Source organism: Platichthys flesus, chromosome 4 (assembly GCF_949316205.1).
Source record: "Platichthys flesus chromosome 4, fPlaFle2.1, whole genome shotgun sequence".
In the NCBI taxonomy this organism is placed as follows: domain Eukaryota; kingdom Metazoa; phylum Chordata; class Actinopteri; order Pleuronectiformes; family Pleuronectidae; genus Platichthys; species Platichthys flesus.
In genome coordinates this window covers 22,880,876-22,898,999 of record NC_084948.1, presented here as the reverse complement: position 1 = coordinate 22,898,999, position 18,124 = coordinate 22,880,876, and the positions used below count along the sequence as shown (strand labels likewise).

Sequence of the window (18,124 nt, the reverse complement as noted above, 5' to 3'; positions counted from 1 at the left end):
TGTATAAAACTATTGTATATAGCTGCATTAAGGCTGCATTAGTTTAAAGGTTCAGTGTGTAGGATTTAGTGACATCTAGTGGTGAAGTTGCATGTTGCAGCTGAATACTCCTTCACCTCAGCCTCCCCTTCCAAACATGAGAGAGAACCTGTGGTGGCTTCAGTTTTCATACAAACTCAAAGGTGTTTAGTTTGTCCAGTTAGGGCTCCTGTAAAAAACATGGCAGCCTCCATAGAGAGGACCTGCTCCTGATGTAAATATAAACTATTTAAATATAAAAGGCTCATTCTATGGTATAGAAAACAACAATTTGTACAATTTAGATGAAACACACTAGTGAAAACACAACTAGGGTTATTTTATATTAAATTCCTGCCAATAGATCCCTTTCCCCCTAAATCTTACACACTGGACCTTTAAGTATTTGACTCGATCATATCTAAAAATATCTACGTAAAATTTTCCATTACTTCACACATTAGTGCATTTAGGTAGAAAATCACTCACTATTGATTCACTTGAGTCTCAGTAAAATGTGCTGCACAGCCCGAAGCCATGAATGCTGCTCCATTCTAATGCTAATGAGGTCCCAGTGCTTTCCTGGTTCACTTCATGCAAACATCAACATGGGCAGTTGTGTGTGTGTGTTACACTCTGTGAATGAAAAGAGCCTGAAGTTTACAAAAAGAAAATCTTCATTGAAAGCATCTTAATTTAATTTCATTAAATTTAATTTTTTTACTTCTTATATTGTTGTAAAGTCTCACATGATTACATTCACCCGCAATTCTCCCCATTGTTTCAGTGTATTTAACCTGCGCTAGCTCCTTCCTGATTATATCGCATGCTGCAGTTTCCCCACGTGTGATCAATCCAGTTTCATCTCATTCAGTGGACTGCAGCTCCTCAGTGCTGCTTATGAGTGGGTCGATACCAGGCAGGGGGGGGGAGGTCAGGTCTTGTGGTGGCTCCACAGTATGAAAGCATTTCAGAGCACCGCCGCTCGATAGCTTGTAAGTACGCTCGCCAATTTCATGACAGGGTTCTGAAATGCAAAAGAGGGCACATACACACACACGCAAACACACAAACACACACACTAAATATAAATCTGACTGTAATAGGACTTGCACACAGGTACAGTAGTGTTTTGCAGTTGTAATTGGGTGTAACTCACCCAGACTTGTGTTCCACTGAGGTGAAATGTGGTTTTAATCTCCCTCGATGTCGGTGTCGCTGATGGATGCTGGCGGAAGTCTCGCCGACTGCAATTATGCCACGAGAGGAGCAGGCCCAGTTCATTTCAGTTCAATATTCGGTGCGGTGAAGAGAGACGGAGAGAGGGGGAACCACTCACATCGCTCAGATAATGAGATAATCATTTGGGAAATAACGCAGCTCACCTGTAGCTCCCCTCCGTCAGCCCCGGCTGTGTCAGGATCGATTTCATTAGGCAGTGGTGTTTTTACAGTTAAGGTTTCGTGAGCCGGCACACTAAGGGGATGAATCAGAACCTCATACGGGACGGCAGGGTGCATCCAGGAGGACCGGATGTGGGTGCTCCAGCTCTCGGTCTGCCCAAAGGTCCCTGTGGATCCAAACTCTGCGTTTTAATGTTTCACCAGATTGTGGCAGCGAGAGAGTGTGACACACCAAAACTGTGGCTTCTTCAAATGTCTCAAAGTCTGGATGCATTGGAATACGTTTTGTAGAGCGACGTCCTACTGAGCTGCACACCCCTGCTACACACACACACACACACACACAAACACACAAAACCGTTTCTCCATGACTTCAGAGGACATAACTTTGACTTACATTGATATCCTGATATCCTATTTGATAAACCCTTACCTAAACTAACCTTAACCTAAAGCTGACCTTAAAACATGCTTGCACCTTAAAATGTAATGAAGTCCCCAACATGTGACTGTGCAAACAGAGTTTGGTCGCCACAACATGAGTAATACCTGGATCACACACACACACACACACACACACACACACATTTTTTTTCAGATTAACTTGAAAACAACCCCCTGCCCACGTGAAAATACTTCAGAAGTTTAAGTTCTGCATTAAGAAATGTATTCAAGTAAACATACAGAATTCCGTGTGTGTGTGTGCGTGTTTGTGTGTGTGTTTGTGTGTGTGTGTTTGTGTTGTTATCAACAGAACCTAATTGATACACTGTAAACCCGGGGCAAGGTAATAAACTTGCGTAGGAGGTCTGATTATTCACCAGCTCTTAGACACAACATAATTAAACTGCCATGTAGATTTCAGAGTGCACTGTACTTGACGGGTGCTCAAAGTCGACGGGACACACACACACTGCACAGAGAGTGGGAGGATTAAGGGGGCCACAGGGGCCAAACAGCTCATTATCACACCTGGGGCCCCTTGTGGGTTAAGCCGGCCATGTGGACCTTTACACTGAAATGAACATATACGCATAAATAACAGTTTTTACCTTGAGCGTTGCACCTTGCTCAAGATGAATGTTGCTAATGTTGAAATTGATGATATCTGAAACGAGGGGGACTGACGGATGCAAAAAAAAATGACACCCACCTATGAATTGTCCACGGGAGCTCCACAGACGCACAGTGAAGTCTGTGGATGAGGTGAGCACCACTTGATCACTGTCTACAATCTGCAAGCTGGACCGGAAGAAAGAGACATGAGACCAAATGGGAGACGGCATTTCGGGCAGAGCACTCTAAATCATCCGCGGGTCTGACGGTGAATGCAGCCCGGGCAGCACCTCACCTGCAATGATCGTCTGCTCGAGGCCCTCCCACACACACGCACACTCACACAGACACACAAACACGCACACAGTCAACTCTACACTCTGTCTGTCTGCACAAAGAGGAAGTTAAGTTGTTTGTGCTGCCACCGACACCCCAGACTGAGGATGACTGGTTCCACGCACGGGGAGTTTTAAGTGTTCAACAAGTTCAAGGTTAAGGACACAACGGAAAGTCGTATTTCTCTTTGACTGCAGTCAGCCAATGATTTTCCTTTTTTTTTGTAAACTGATGACAAGGGGATTTTATGTCCTTGAAAAAGTGTCTGTATTTTTCACCTACCCAGAAACTCTGCTGGTGTGGGCACGCCAGATGTTTTCAGCTTAATGAATAGAAAGAAATGAAGTTGTCAGCACATATTCCCACTGCATGTGTAATTAAAGGAAAGAAAAGAAAATAAAGGAATGAAGCCAACCTCTGGGTGATTTTTGCTCAGGGGAAAACTTGCTCATGTCGAAAACGTAGATGTAACCGATTCGGTCGGCAGCGTAGAGCAACGTGTCCTCCTCTGCTTTAGCCAGTTTTGTAATTTTTTGCCGGAATCTAGACTGCGAAATGGAAATAAATCATCAAAATATACAAGCACCTGCACAATGTCACCGACTGCTATTTGTCATAGTTTGGCACCGGCTCTTTCTCTCTCTCACTCACACAGAATAAAGATGGAGCACATTCCCCTGGATAGTGGTCCACTCCGAATAAAATAATCAGGCAGGCAACACATGGTAGAAACTAATCATAAGGAAAGTGTGAAAATGAGAGCAGCTTTTATTGTGAAGAGCCATTGTTGCCAGTTATAAAAACACAAGTGGGACAGGATAGCGTCACACAAATTTAGATTTTTGTGTGTCTCTTATAAAAAGTATTCACACTTTTTAGCCTGAAAAGATGTTTTCTGCTTTATTTGGGAGAATTACACGAGCCATGTATTTTATTTGAGCTTTGGGGAGTTGCTCCCATATTCATTCACATTATTCAGGGTCTCTGCTTTGCAACAGCTGCAAGAAATGGTGCCTTCCAGTTGTTTAAAAGCTTACGGAGCAAAGCAGTCAGACTGAATTATTCTATAATCAGCAATTTGGAAGAGAGAAAGTGAAACTAGAGCTTCATTCCTTGACATTCAAAAGTCAAACCCTGGAACATTGTGGAGTAAAGTATCTTACGGCTTTGAAGCTGCTCAGGAACTTTCCTCCGCCGAGCACTTGCCAGACATTAATACAACCTTTACGAGAGACAATACATAATTTCACTGTATTAAAAGACATTGTGGAAGGTCGTAAAGTGAAATCATGTGTTATAATTAGTAATTCATTTTCCTAACGCTCACCCGCGGCACCGGAGGACAAGAGAAGCGTGGCAGAGGAAACCTTGAGGTTCTTCAGGAACATGATGCTTGGAACATTCAAGTCCAGTCCTGCAAAAACCAAAATGTTCTGGTCACAGGGTTTTTTTCTTTTCATGAACACAGCACATTCAACTTTTAGTTGGAAGCTACAAAGTGACCTTCAGTATTTTGGTATTGGGCTGTAAGAGGGGGGACCATCCGACACTGTATCCGTCCAGAAACCACGTTCCACACGATGATCTCTCCATCATAGCTGCTGGTGGCCAGGAGAGAGGGGGGGCACTGGGCAACACAAAGGATGTCGTCGCTATGGCCGTTTTTCTGAAGAGGGACAAAATGTGAGTCTCTCTAACGACTGGAACATAAAACACGTTTATTACAGCCAGGTAAAAATAATGAGCAGTACAGCAGACAATGTGACATTCCTTTCATCTGAGTCATGACCGATGTTATGAAGCATTCCTGTCTTTGTTATCCTGGCAACAGCCAAATATCTCAAGAATGCAGAGAGAGATTTTGTAAAACCATGCAGCAGGACGTAGGAATGAGCTGAATAGATGTTGGGGGTCAGAAGTCAGCTGTGGCCTCAACAAACACATATTTTGAATCGTGAATTCGAGAACAGCTCCAGGTGATCAGTTGAAATTCTGTAAAAATGCTCAAAAGGTTTTCGGTCATGTGAACACAACGTCTTAGGATCACCTTGAGGTAGTTTTGTTCAAATTTGACACAAAGGTTCACTTGGAATGAGAAATGAACTGATTTGATTTTGGTTACTGGGGGGGGGGGTCAAAGGTCAAGGTAACAGTGACCTTACGTTTTTTGAAAGTGACACGTGAGAACCACGATATCAAATGATGCCGTGAATCACTTTTTCTTTCTCTTCAGCACGAAATGAAATGTGTTAAACTAGTTTTAACACATCCCGACAGACACATAAAACATGCAAATTAGGTCTTACATTTCCATTTATTTGTATCTGTACTAAAACCAAGGTGTGAGAACAACAAGTTACTTTCCACAGACAACTGTCAACTTTTTAGTTTCCTGCTGCTCACAGACATGAGACGTTTGACGGACAGGAGGCTGTACTGGCTCTTTTGCCTTGTCAGTTAATAAATGATCGGGGTGCATCTGTACGTCCAAAGGTTGCCAATCAAATATGTGTTATTCTGAAGAGCCAAGGAGTCTCATTAAACTGCTGCGAGGGAAAAGGATGATATTAATGTCAGAGCAGCACTGAGCCCGAGTGCGCCACACATTCTGGTGAAGCCGAGTTGATATCAAACCTGTGAACGAGCTGACAAGCCAAACGTGACTCACGCTGATACAACCTGATTCATCCGGTTCTTTATGTCCTCGTTTCTCACGGAGCACGGGAACGTTTGCTCGACAAGAAGCCGGCACGAGGCAAACCAGCAAAAGCAGATGGGATTTTTGAGCCTCCATTATACTCCGTGTCAGGGATAAAACATCAAGCTGAACTGGGCCACGTTTTGAAATATTAATGAGATGCAACACAAGATTGACCATCTGGAGGAACGGAGGAATTCACAGTGAACCCGAGCTGCGGCGGATCAGAGGAGGAGGCCGATTTTCAGTATATGGGACAAGCCATTGCTCTTCCTCCTGCAGGCCATTAATGGAAAAACAATTTCAAGAGAGAGCTCTGCAGATAATCAAAGGGGGTCTCTCTTCTCCTTCACGGCAAATCTATTGCAATCTTTCTGCTCTTTTAATGGGCCTTGGAGGGGGGGGGGGGGCCAGCAGCCATAATGATAGAGATGACAGGGGACGTCTTCCAATGGACCACTCAGCGTTAGAATCAGCTTTCAGTTCTTTTACCTGTGAGAGGTCACCTGGCCACATTACACAGGCGCCATGAGATAAAGGGGCTGAGATGTATTTGGGGACTGAAGCTTAAGGGTGATTTCATCTGATAATGCGGTGAAGCTTTGCCAGATTTGGGGCCGTTGTGGTTATTAAATCTTTTAAGCTTTGCATTATGTCTTGTATGATACCATTTCCTCTCCCTCAGCCTCAGCCCTTGATATGAAGAACCCTTTGCTGTAGTGTCCACTTGATACAGAGCCACAAGGGGTAGGGCTAGAAAATCTTCCCCTCGGAATTCTGACACCACGCGCTACTTCATCACCAACCGATTATTACAGTGACAAACCAGTTCAACTAATAATACTATATTAACAACTGTGACTCATCCGACCACTTTGCAGGACACATAAATATAATTTCTACCGAACATCATTCTAGTGTAAAGGTCAACATGTCCTCCACCTTGGAACTGTAGGTGCCGACCCTCAGATTAAACCCATAGGAGCTCACCAGCAGTCAACTGGACATTTATTGTCATGGTCAAAATACGAAATATGTGGTTATGGATGCGGAACGATCACAGTTTGATAAAGTGTTAAGGTTTAGGAAAAGATCTTGGCCTGGATTAAAATAAGCACTGTAATGGTTACACTTATAGACAGGCAGTAAAGGTTAATGACCCATTCATCATTTCCAACCTCCTTTCTTTCCTGCAGCCTCTTTCATGAATGGGTTCACCCTGTTTTTAAATGCACAGTAGTCATGCAACGAAACTTTTGCTGCAAATTTGAGAGACGAGGAAGAAATAGTTTAAAGATAAAAAAAAAACTGAGATTTTGTGGTGGGAGCACTGGGGGCCTTTAGTGCACAGCCTGTGAGCTGAACTGATAAAACCCTCCTCACACTTCAGTGAGAGCTCAGAGCACAGACGACAGGTCAAAGCTCAGCTGCACTGTCAAAATCCATGCCATAAAATATGTGTGCGTGAGGGAAAACGTGACTTTATATGATGAATTGAATAGTAAAGTGCTGTAAATAGGATATAAAATGAAAATAAACCTTTCAAAATGTAAAAACGTTATGTATAAATCTCAAATCTGGGAGACTTGGAACAGGGAAAGAAGAGGAATGAAAGGAGAGACTCAGTGCTGGAGTTAAACATTTCTCTGCAGGCTAAGCTGAACAGAGCAGCCCAGAGATCAGGGACGCTTTGTTACCCATTTCTCTCTCAGCTTTTCTAGACAGTCAGCAAAATCAATTCTTAGGACGGAGACCACTGTGTCCTCTGTGTGTCTGTGATGTGAAAATAGAAGCAGCGACCTCACTGTCCTGCAGCTGGGAACAGTCACTGAGGTAAAGCATGGACCGAACTGGAATCCAAACTCATTAGAAATCGCATATATCCTTATTATATGTATCATAATAATATTGATATGTTGTATGACAGCATTTAAATGGCGTATGGCTCAATTTGGGGGCTATAAATAGACCACATTTTATAAGATGATTAAGTGCATCATGTTTTTCCAGTGATTTATAATCTGAAACATGTCTTGCACTGCTGTCAAATAAAATGTAAAGGTGTAAAAAGTGAACTATGCACAATACCTGGTTAAATCCACTGAGTTGATTCAAGTTCTTTAAAAGGAGAATAAATTATTTTATGTAACCAAAATTGAAAACAACACGTGGCTTTGTAATGGTAAGATAAATGGAGTAAGGTGGAACTTGAGTAACTGCAGAGCGAGCTGCTGCTGTGTATTTGCAATCACTCATTCAGCTCACAACAAAAAAGAAACAATTTGTCATTGTGTTGCTTTCAGCACAGAGAGCTGGGCTTTTTAGAAAATGGTGGAATAAAGACTGAATCCCTCCGATGTTTATGTCTCTGTGAAATACACGTCAAAGGGAGAATACTTTCTCAGAGCCCGTTGAAAAACATATTGTTATTTCTTTTTTCTGAAGTTGTTGTGGAGACAGTTTTCTGTTAATCACCAGGTCGTCCTGCCACGAAGGCTGCGGCCTCTGCACATGACGAAGGTCCTCTGGGATGTCCTGGCAAAAATAAAAGGAGACGTCCATATAATGAAAACAGTGGCTTGTATAGAACCTCATCTTGGCACGTTCACACTCTTATTATCAACCTGACAATGAGAAGAAGATTAATTTGCCGAGCAGGATATGAACAGAATGTGCACACTATTTCCCCCCAATTGTCTGCTTTTATAATGAAAATCCAAAACAGCCGGTATGTGGCATGAACTACCAATCTGTTCAGGAAAAGAGTTCAGCTGGAAATGACAGGGTAAACAAATGCAAATGGGCCAGAATGTGATGGAGGGGTGGAGGAATTGGGGGAAATAATGGGAATGTGATTTCGGGAAATACGAATGTCAAATGACACCTCGTGTTCTGCCTCTTCTTTCACACTCACTGAGTAAATGTCAATCTTCCTGTCCCGGCCGACAGACATCACATAGCTGCAAGAAAATAAATTGCACAAGCTTCAGCGTGGATTCAAATTTCCACCGAGTCGAGAGCATCTGCCAGAGATCACATCATGACTCACCCGTTCCTGTGAACTTTCATAAAGATGCAGTCGCACACCTCGCGGCATTTACCGTCTACACAGAGAGTGAAAGTAAATGATTTTATAATAACTGGATAAGGTAGTGTTTCAAACTTGTTTTGTTTTCGGTGAGTGGTTACATTTATATTACTTACCCTTCTTCAGCGTCTTCAAGCATTGACCATTGTTGAAGTTCCAGATTTTTAAACATCCGTCCCTTCCACCGGTGATGAGTCTGTAAACACAGCAACATAGTGTGAGAACAACATATTCTTTGAAAAGTGAAACAAGTCAGATCTCCGGACTCTGTACCTCCTCCCTTTGAGGTCAAAGGTCATGCACGTGACGGCGGGCAGGTCACGCGTGCCACCGAACTCGAACACCTGGCGGCCGCTGTCAAAGTCCCAGACCTTCACCAACTGGAACCAGTAAGACATGTCACTTCATTGTGCAAATTGAATCATTAGATATAATGTCAATGTTTCTGTTTGACAATAGACAAGCTGCGTTCATCCTGCTGGTCAAGCCGACCTTCTGTGTCCGTGATGCTGTAAAGTAATAAATCACTCACAGATCCTTCAGTGCAGCTGACAACTTGACGGAACTCCTCGCTGTAGCCGCAGCACATCACCGGCTCGTCGTGTGAAACCGTCAGACGGCTGCAGATCTGTGGCCTTACCAAGGAAACAAATGAATAAGATGCGGGTTCATATAATGCAGATGCAGATTCTATCTTAAAATGCTTGTTTCCAGCTCTTTGTTTTATAAAGAGTAGCTTTATTAGCTCAGGCCTCCTTAAAGGGATAGTTCACCTCAACCATGTTGGTGGGTGAAGAGTTTGAGTCCACAAAACACTTCTGGAGTCTCAGGGGTAAACAGTGTGGCAGCTAGATCCAATTCAATTCAAGTGACTGGTGACTCCTTCTTCAGACGTAATAAAACAACAGAAAAAAAAACATGAAATGCCTCCATACTGCTCCGGTGGTGTCATCCAAGACATTCTGACATTTATATGTGACTTGAAACAAGGTTATTCACACCTCTGTTATTGTCCTCTGGAGTTACGTCTCCACGCTGACATTTAGAAACAGTATGGAGGCATTCAATTATTTTTTCCCGAGGTTTTTCATACGTTTGAAGAATTGGTCACCATTAAATTCAATTGTATTGGATTTGGCTGCAACGCTGCAAAAACCTGTTTGTTTGGACTTAAACACTTCACTCGCTATCTTCTCACCTCTTCCACTTCATGCTCTCACCTGCAGCAGTTGTGAAAACAAACTGTTGCAACTCTAGTGTACGTGTTTGAGCCTGAATCTGATCCATGGGATTTCAGAGTGAATTGTCACTGCAACAAAGATGACAGCAGGACATCTCTGATATGTAACTTCATTACAACCTTTTCTTGCTTAATGTGACAGAAAGACTTAACACTGGATTCACACTCTCAAACACAATCTGCCCAAAGAAACAAATTCTATAAGCCGACGTGCCCATTTTAAAAATTTTATTCTAGAATGCTGACTGGAGTGGAAAGCGTTGTGCCGTGAGGAAATAAAAAAAAGCTAATGTTGCGAATAAAATGTTCTTGCTCAGTCGCTGAATGACTAGTAAACCTGCTCCATTGCTTACTCGTACGCTGGAGTACATTAACTGCCTACAGTACGATTCCAGACAACTATTCTGGGAGAGCCGGCTGCGCTCGGAGCAGATAAATGAATAAAGAAATGAGCTCAACACAGAAGGAGAAGGAGCCGCCTGACGCCTGAGAGCTTGTCTCACAGGGATTACTTTCACATACTTTCATCTCAATCTTGGAAATTTTGAGATCATGTTAAATATGGACATCCGACAGTCGAACATTATTTATATGAGTTTTAAAATCTGTGTTTTTGTTTAAGAGTGGGAGGTTTAATCTTCTTCAAAAGTATTTCACACGCCATTATCCTTAAGGAGGAGGAGTATTTTCAAAGTAGCTTCAGAACACATTGGGATCTTATGATGAGTAACACACAAAGGCACACCAACCAACCTTATCTTGAGTGAGAGCACAGCCAGGCAGTCTGCCGCGATGAAGACAGATTTCATGGCCGGTGAATACGAACATGCAGAGATGTCTCCATGAATCCTGCTCGCTTTAGGTTCGACCGTGAACAGGCAACACTGGTCCTGAATATCCCAGATCTGAAACAAGGGGGGCACCCAATGAAAGATGAGAAACTGAAGTAAAAGTAATTTTAATTCAGAAGCAATGGTATGAAATATCCAACGCATAATTTATCACAACGGTACTAGTTATCGTGTTACTTTAAAATATGGGCTATTACATGGCTATTAGTTTTAATTGTATCTAGAAGGATGCTCGGACAAAGCTGACACCCCATCTGTAAAAGTGAGTGTGGGGGGGGGGGATCCTCGATCCATGTACTTTATTCGGATCCTCTCCAAAATTGTTGTTGTACTTGGATCATGCCCCACCCCTCTATAAAGTCAGATCTAAACAAGCTCAGTAGTTTTTTTGCGTAACCTTCTTAGTGGAAGTCAAACTGCATCATATTTTTTAAATCGTTTATATGTATGTAAGTTGATTGTTAATATGTAAAGTCACCTTCGTAAGATACAAATACAGTAAAGTTAAAGTTACCATATCTCCCTCGGAAACAGCCGAGTGGAAGCAAAAAGTGTAAATATGATATACCTGGTTGCATTTTTTTATATGCTACAATAATAACAGCTTTTTAGTGTCCCACAGCAAGAGGGCCTTGTTTGATTTTATTTTTGGGATTCTAAATTTATCACCCCTCCATCACAAAGCACCTTGTGGGACCTCAATATATCCATATATCTTACTTTATTGGTACTGTAATTCAAATGCTAAAACAGAAGAAGGAGTCACGTCTCACTTTTACAGTGCTGTCGATGGAGACAGAGAAGACGTGACTGTCCTCTGAGGAGATGCAAAGATGGATGATGGGAGCAGAGTGGCCTTTCAAAATCCCAGTTGGTTTCCTGAGAATGAAAAAACAGAACCAGGAGGAGGTGACTTTTTAGGATTTAGGATCTTGAAGAATCCGTTGAATTCTGGTGCCTCACCCTGGAAAATGTGGGTTCCACATGCGTATGAGTCTGTCCATGCCTCCTGTGACCAGCAGGCTGTGCTTCCGGCAGAGGTCAAAGGTCTTGACACCTTTGTGAATGTTGAAAGCTGTCTGGTCACGGGACGCCCGGAGCTGTGGGGTCCAGCTCATCTGCACCTTCTTGGTCTTCCCTTCGTAGCAGGCCTCTCGGATCTCACTCAGCTGCTGCTCGGCGTCAGTTAAAGGCAGCACGCAGCCTCAAAGAGGAGGGGGGGGGGGGGGTGTTTTATTCGAAGGCCATTTGTGTGAGCATCAATCAAAACGTGCTTTTTGGAGGAAGGATAAGTCGTTATCAGAATAAATGACCGAGCTGGTAAGTGGACATGCCCACATACAAAGGCGAGACGCACACACACACACACACACACACACACACTGGCATTGATAAGTGAAGTTGTGATAAATGAGTCATCCCCCACAGCTCTCCTGCAGGCTCCAGCTTGTTCAACACTGAGTACGATAGTGAGGACTTGATATTTATTTACCGTCCTTTGCAGCAGGCAACTCTTTTTGTGTGGCTCTTTCAGTACAAAGTGTGTAAGATGAGACTTCAACACGTTTTTCAAGTACAGCAATTATAATCTCACCGCTGTTTGCAATTCTTCTGCCTGTGCTGCCAATAAAGAGAAATAAACAAAGAGGCAAACTGAATGTAAATTACCTATAACAAGAGAAGAGGATTCTTCATTTGATGAGGAGACAGCAGCTCGGAAACCCGGAAAATACCGGACCTGAATTCATAGGGAGGAGTCAGCTGTTCTGTCTATTCAGGGATTACTCTCACATGGTTTGTGCAGAGGTAGCATCACCTGTGTCACCCAGTCCTGATGAACCTTCCACCTGACGAACGTCACGTTGGGAGAAACCAGCGCGTTGTCAATCACTATGTTGGGAACGTTGTCCACCTTGGGTAATTTATTCCATAACCTGTGAAAAGAGAAGAATGAGATGTACAGTCAGGAGTGAAGCTGTGGAATTGTTCCGGAGCGAAGGCGCCACACTGGTCCACGAGTCGTTTTTTCGATTGACGGGGAACCTATAGTGGGAAGCAAAGGTACAATTTTCAAACACATATTTGAAGCGCTCACTCACAACCCTGCTGTTAGTTCGCGAGTCCATTTGGTCCTGGCACGCTGTTGCAGTGTAACAGTAACTGTGACAATGCTGTGAAAAACATGCAGCTTGTTCCCATGCAACCGACACTAGACTCTACAAGGACCTACATTTAATGAGTACAACTTTTTTAAAGTGCAATTCAGCCAATTTCTCCATCCTGACTCATTGGAACAACTCGTATGTATAATGTTTTTACGGTTATTAAAAAAAAACCTTATTTATAAATTAATTCAGTGGAGCTCAGACAGTAATTACTTGAAAATGTTATCATCAATCAATTTCATTCGACTGCTCTAAATATCTGCCAAAGCTAAATGTTTCATATTTTTATGATATGATCAAATGATGTTATAGGGAAAAAAATCTGAAATTATGTTTGATCAGCCAAGAACATGATCTCAGAGGCAAATAAGAAACTAAACCAATCTGATTAGCTGATGATGGTGGACGTCTCCTTTGGACTCAGCCAAGAATATAAACCCCCGAAATTGAGTAGCTGCCAGAATAACGCTGGAAGAGATCTGACAGGATTACACTATAAAAAATATGCTTTATATAGTAATAATACCATTATAAAAGTATCTTGAAAAAGCCCATTTACCTGAGTGTATCTCCAACAGAGGATATTAAAATGATAGTCACACATCCCTGAAACATAAAGACAGAACTTAACCTCTTACAGCATCCATGGAGTCGAATAAAAAAAGATTTAGTCTTTAATAAAATGTTGTTGTTTTTTTAAATGACTTACCTCAGTGTCTCCATACAGAATACAACACTTATCAGGACCAGTGGAGCTGTGAGAAAAAGAAAACACACAAACCGTGATGTGGGACTTAACGGGACATTTTAAAGACACAGTGTGTTAACAGGTAGTTTGGTCCCTCACCCGTAGTCTAATGTCAGAGGAACTGTGTCCAGAGCGTTGATCTGGCAATACGGCTCCAGAGTGGTGAGGTCGTAAATCTGGATCTCTCTGTCCCTGCAAGATTTACAAAGACATGCACAGTGAACCCGAGGAGACGACAAGAATAATACATTTTTACCTCCATCTCAATGAGTGATCCAATCTTTATGGGATTTGTTTTCATTGCTCCCTTTTCTTAATACCCTGTTGCAATCATCAGCTTGTGGTACTCGGTCATCACAGTGAAATCACTCGCCCACTTTGACTTGCTGTTGGCGGCGTCTCCGCTCTGTTGGGAATAAAGAAGGAGTGTGAAGAAAAACAAAATATTTTTTAAAGATTGGACGTTCAAATCCCAAGGGGGGGCGGGGGGCGCCTGCATTTAATACTTGTACATTTTAAATGGTGTCAGTTTGTCAGAGAAGCCGAGATGATCCTTTTCCCCCCTGTACATTATGGAAAAGTCTATTCTTTATTTCTCTCATTATCTTAAATCCCATTAAAAGAAGCAAACCGACACTCTATTCATTTTAACTATATATATTCTGCTAACCCATAGAGCTGCACAGTCGCCCCACAAAAAACATTAAAAAACACATTGTGCGACGTGTTCCTCCATTTAATGAACACACGCAGTGTTGTTTGTTTTGAGTCAATCCGGCTCACAGTGTCCTGCAGTAAACACACAACAGGACAGCAAATGTCAGCTGCTAAAAATAGCCCCCAGCAAATGTACTGTTTACCCCGGTTTGAGCAACATTAGCTTAAAAGCAGTGTCTAAGGAAATGGGATTCTTAAAAAGAGCATGTGTCTTCAGGCTGAGAGCCGCAGAGGATTCAATTATCCAGAGATTCACCAGCACATTGTTGGTTTCAGTCTTTTTCATGGGATGTGTCGACTGTAAGACAAATATTCTGAGTGTAAAGTGAAATTTACATACAAATATCTGCCTGGTCCACTGGGGTCTGAGCTCAGGGCTCCAGGAGCAGACGGTGCCGTCCTCTCGCAGCGTTACGATGGTGCCGTCATGGGTGGAGTGGATGTTGACGATGGGAGCGCCCTGCCCCAACGCCCTCGTGGTGGCAGGCAGAGTAAAAGCCACCTGCTTGCTGCGTCTCGCACTCTCCTCCTTCTCCTTGTTCTCCTGCAGCATGTGAGCGCAGAACTGACCCTGCATCAGATTACCCAGCGTCAGAAACGGTCGTGTTCGGCCTGTGTGTCCTGCATATGCATTACTTCTTCAACTCATATTTTAAAAAACTAATCTCTCTTATGTTTTAACCACATATCTACTGTCTGATAATCTAATTTGCACGTGTACGAAGCTGGAGATCATTTTTCAGCATTTTAATGAATTCAACCTTGAGTCAACTCAAGATAATTGTGTTTGTAGTCAACAAGAAAAGCCGATTAGCCCCAAAAAACTGTTTTCGGGTCAGTTCCAGTTACACTTGCTCCACAGATCCTTAAGGAACTACAGCTGCAGAAGTAATACAATTAGATTTAATTTTTTATACGGTGGCCTGGCTATTTTCCCAATGTCAGTTTGTGGTGTTGGCGTGCATGGAAATGTGTTAGAACTAAGGCGATTCCCCTTGCAAGATATAAAAAGGCTGCATGCTCCATGAGAGGCAAATATAAATTTCATCTCACCCATGAAATTCTCCCTTGGCCTGAATAATCTATCTTCTTAAATAACGCTTGAATCTGCTCGTTGCTCTGTGAAATTCAAAAGAACAAAAGAACAAAGAACAGTGACACTTATTGTAAATTGATCATATGATTGCAAAATGCTTGTCCTTGATTGCAAAGGAGCAAGACGGGGAGGGCACAGAGGGACGAGGGAATTATGGGGGACAGTGAGATGAAAAGAGAAATGTCAGGCTGTCTCACTGAGTTAGGCAAACCCAAGCACTTCTTCACTATACGGCCAAAATTCTTTGCGTCGACGCATCTCGAGCCGAAGTCCTTTAAGAAGAAAGACACTGTAAGAATGTATGAAAACACCATCAGTGAGTTTCTAAAGATGCAGATAAGACTCTACCTCAAACGCTTGTTTCAGTCTCTGCAGGTTGTCGAGTGATATTGTCTCATCGATCTTACGGAGACAGGAACAACAGAGATTTTATATTAAAGCATTAAGCAGAGTAGATATTGAACATTGTGTTAGAGGAGCATGAATCAAATTATATTTTTAATTAGCAAAAAAAACACCTCCTTCCATTTTCTTTCTTTCTGTTCACGCAAATCCACTCACCAGGCAGTTCACAAAGTCTGAGTGCTAAAAACACAAACCGACGTGAGAGAGGAGACATTAACACACTGCACGTTTCAACTGGAAACTGTGTAATTATCAACACACACAATTAGGCCTCCACCTCTGAGGATTAATGACAATGTCCAATGGCCACAACAACTATGACATGTCCCTGAGACGCAAGCAGCCGGCCGGGCACTCTCTGCTTTAATGGCCTTCCCTCATTCTGACACAGTTTCCTGGCAACGGCTCTGTGATCCATGAAACCCTTTGATCTATCATTAATAAATAACTCGGATAAACAGCCTTATTCCTCAAGGATGTAACTAGAGTCGACGTTTGCCTGCGGGATCTCCTGAACGGCTGAGATAATTGTTTAATCAGTCAAAGTGATGGAATTACTAAAAGCATTCGCATAAACACATCGACCGCTTTCCAATTTCCCCTTTATTGGGGAGTTGCATAACTTTGAACGTCGTGAGGCTGTTTGGCCTAATCTGTTATGGCACATTATTCATTACATTAAGCAGGGGAGGGTGAGTGACACCTGCACGACTGAATCCGTCAGACGGCAGCCCCCCTGCATCGTTCTATCATTCCTGTCAGCTTGAAAGCTCGGATTTTAATCTGCAGGGGCTCCTCAGGAAGTCGCTGGCTCAGCAACTGCGTTTGTTTTACTTTGGCCTGAAAAATGGCCGTCCCCTCCCCATCCTCCCCAGCATCTGGGATATACACTGTCCTGCCCGATGTGCTGTCAGGCTGCACGGGAAACTGAATATGAATTTGATTTAAAATGGCATCGTTGGCCTTGCCTCACATTCGTATTGCAGCTGCTGAGATATGAGCTGGAAGTTGAGTTTGAGTCTGCAGTCTGGTGTGGTGGCAGTGTGACACTCTAGTGACACCTTGAGGCTGAAGGCATGGCACCAAAGTGACAGAGACAAATGGCACAGACAAGTTTTAATAGGTCACATTTATTCCACTGATTTCACTTCCAGATGTTTTGGGGAGCTGTACCTTGAGGCTGCAGAGTCGGCGGATCGAATTGATACTGCGGTGTTGTGCTCTCAGGACTGAAGCCTTATCTCCGAGTGTGACTGAGTGTCTTCGTCTGTTTTGCCTCAGCAGCTCTCGGATCAGCCATTCCGGCTGCCCTCTGACGTCCTCGTTTACCCGTCTATGTGGCGGAAGATAATCTGCAACTTTCTCTCCCCGACATCTGGGCCCTGACGGGTTCCTCGCCTTCTTCCCCGCAGCCTCCTGCGCCGAGAGGATGCTGGAGGATTTTGAGATGTGATTCTGATGAAATGCATTGTCATGTTGCCATGGTGGTATATATTATATATTTACTCATGAAACACTGAGAAATAATCACAAGGAGAAAGTGTGTGAGTTCCATGTGAACAGACTTCCTGTATAACTCAGTCCTTCAACAGAAGGCACCTCCAGCCCCATGACAACAGTAAACATGTTCTGAACGAGACAGAGATGAATGCATGACAACAAGAGAAGGCCCAAGCATAGGGTCTCATAGTCACTGCTCTCGACATTACAACTTCAGATCAGATAAATTCAGCATTAAATTGAAAAGGCACTTGACAACTTCCCTGTCAGAAGATCAACAAATCAGCAGATTACCTGGTCACGTGTTGGGTTTCTAATCTTCCACAAGCTGAGGAGGAGCGAACCCTTTTCTCCATCTTGTCAGATGATGCGTCTCAAAGGTTGATGCGGTGGAAAACTTTAAAAACCAGACATTTCTTCAGACAGAGCTCCAAACCCACGTTAATCAGACACATCTAACATTAGTCTACCTGACACTCACTCCCAGCAATACACCTGAGAGGAGCAGGTGGCCCCATGGTAACTAAGAAACCAGTAGTGACAACTGAGACTTCAGAACTCAGAACAACAAGTCCCCCGTGCGTACAGAGGGAGAAACAGCTTTGTTATCCTTTTAAATAAGGGTTGAAACTAATGTTATTGACATTGTTACATCACTCGACTATTGTGGCAATGATAATTTCATTGGTTTTATTGGGATTTTATGCATTTCTATGCTTGTATTGCTGCTGCTAAGAGAATGAGTACATTTTTTATTCACACACAAATAATATCCCTGTAAAAAAGAAGGACTAATGAATCAA

General features: G+C 42.9%; 1 protein-coding gene across 1 annotated transcript; it reads right to left on the bottom strand.

The window, feature by feature from the left end:
* Positions 1-751: 751 nt before the first annotated feature.
* On the bottom strand, positions 752-17,677 carry wdr95 (WD40 repeat domain 95). The gene is made up of 30 exons (XM_062386344.1): positions 17,616-17,677; positions 16,995-17,253; positions 15,765-15,818; positions 15,614-15,688; positions 15,374-15,439; positions 14,661-14,891; positions 13,924-14,009; positions 13,703-13,795; positions 13,565-13,610; positions 13,415-13,461; positions 12,507-12,624; positions 12,359-12,428; positions 11,654-11,894; positions 11,464-11,569; positions 10,593-10,744; positions 9,132-9,234; positions 8,873-8,979; positions 8,716-8,795; positions 8,561-8,615; positions 8,426-8,471; positions 7,987-8,046; positions 4,317-4,479; positions 4,141-4,227; positions 3,977-4,035; positions 3,229-3,361; positions 3,096-3,135; positions 2,575-2,663; positions 1,404-1,588; positions 1,178-1,265; positions 752-1,045 (listed from the first exon to the last, which is right to left on the bottom strand). Exons 1-29 carry the CDS (start codon positions 17,675-17,677, stop codon positions 1,212-1,214), a joined length of 2,967 nt encoding a protein of 988 aa, XP_062242328.1. The 3' UTR covers positions 752-1,045; positions 1,178-1,211.
* Positions 17,678-18,124: the final 447 nt, after the last annotated feature.

Bases quoted from the DNA above. Each gene is read 5' to 3' on its own strand.
- wdr95 (XM_062386344.1), bottom strand. From the start codon at position 17,677: ATGGAGAAAAGGGTTCGCTCCTCCTCAGCTTGTGGAAGATTAGAAACC. The intron at 8,980-9,131 runs GTGAGTGATTTA...TACTGGTTCCAG, and splicing joins TCAGCTGCACTGAAGGATCT to TTGGTGAAGGTCTGGGACTT. The intron at 4,228-4,316 runs GTCACTTTGTAG...TGGTTTTTGCAG, and splicing joins CCAATACCAAAATACTGAAG to GACTGGACTTGAATGTTCCA.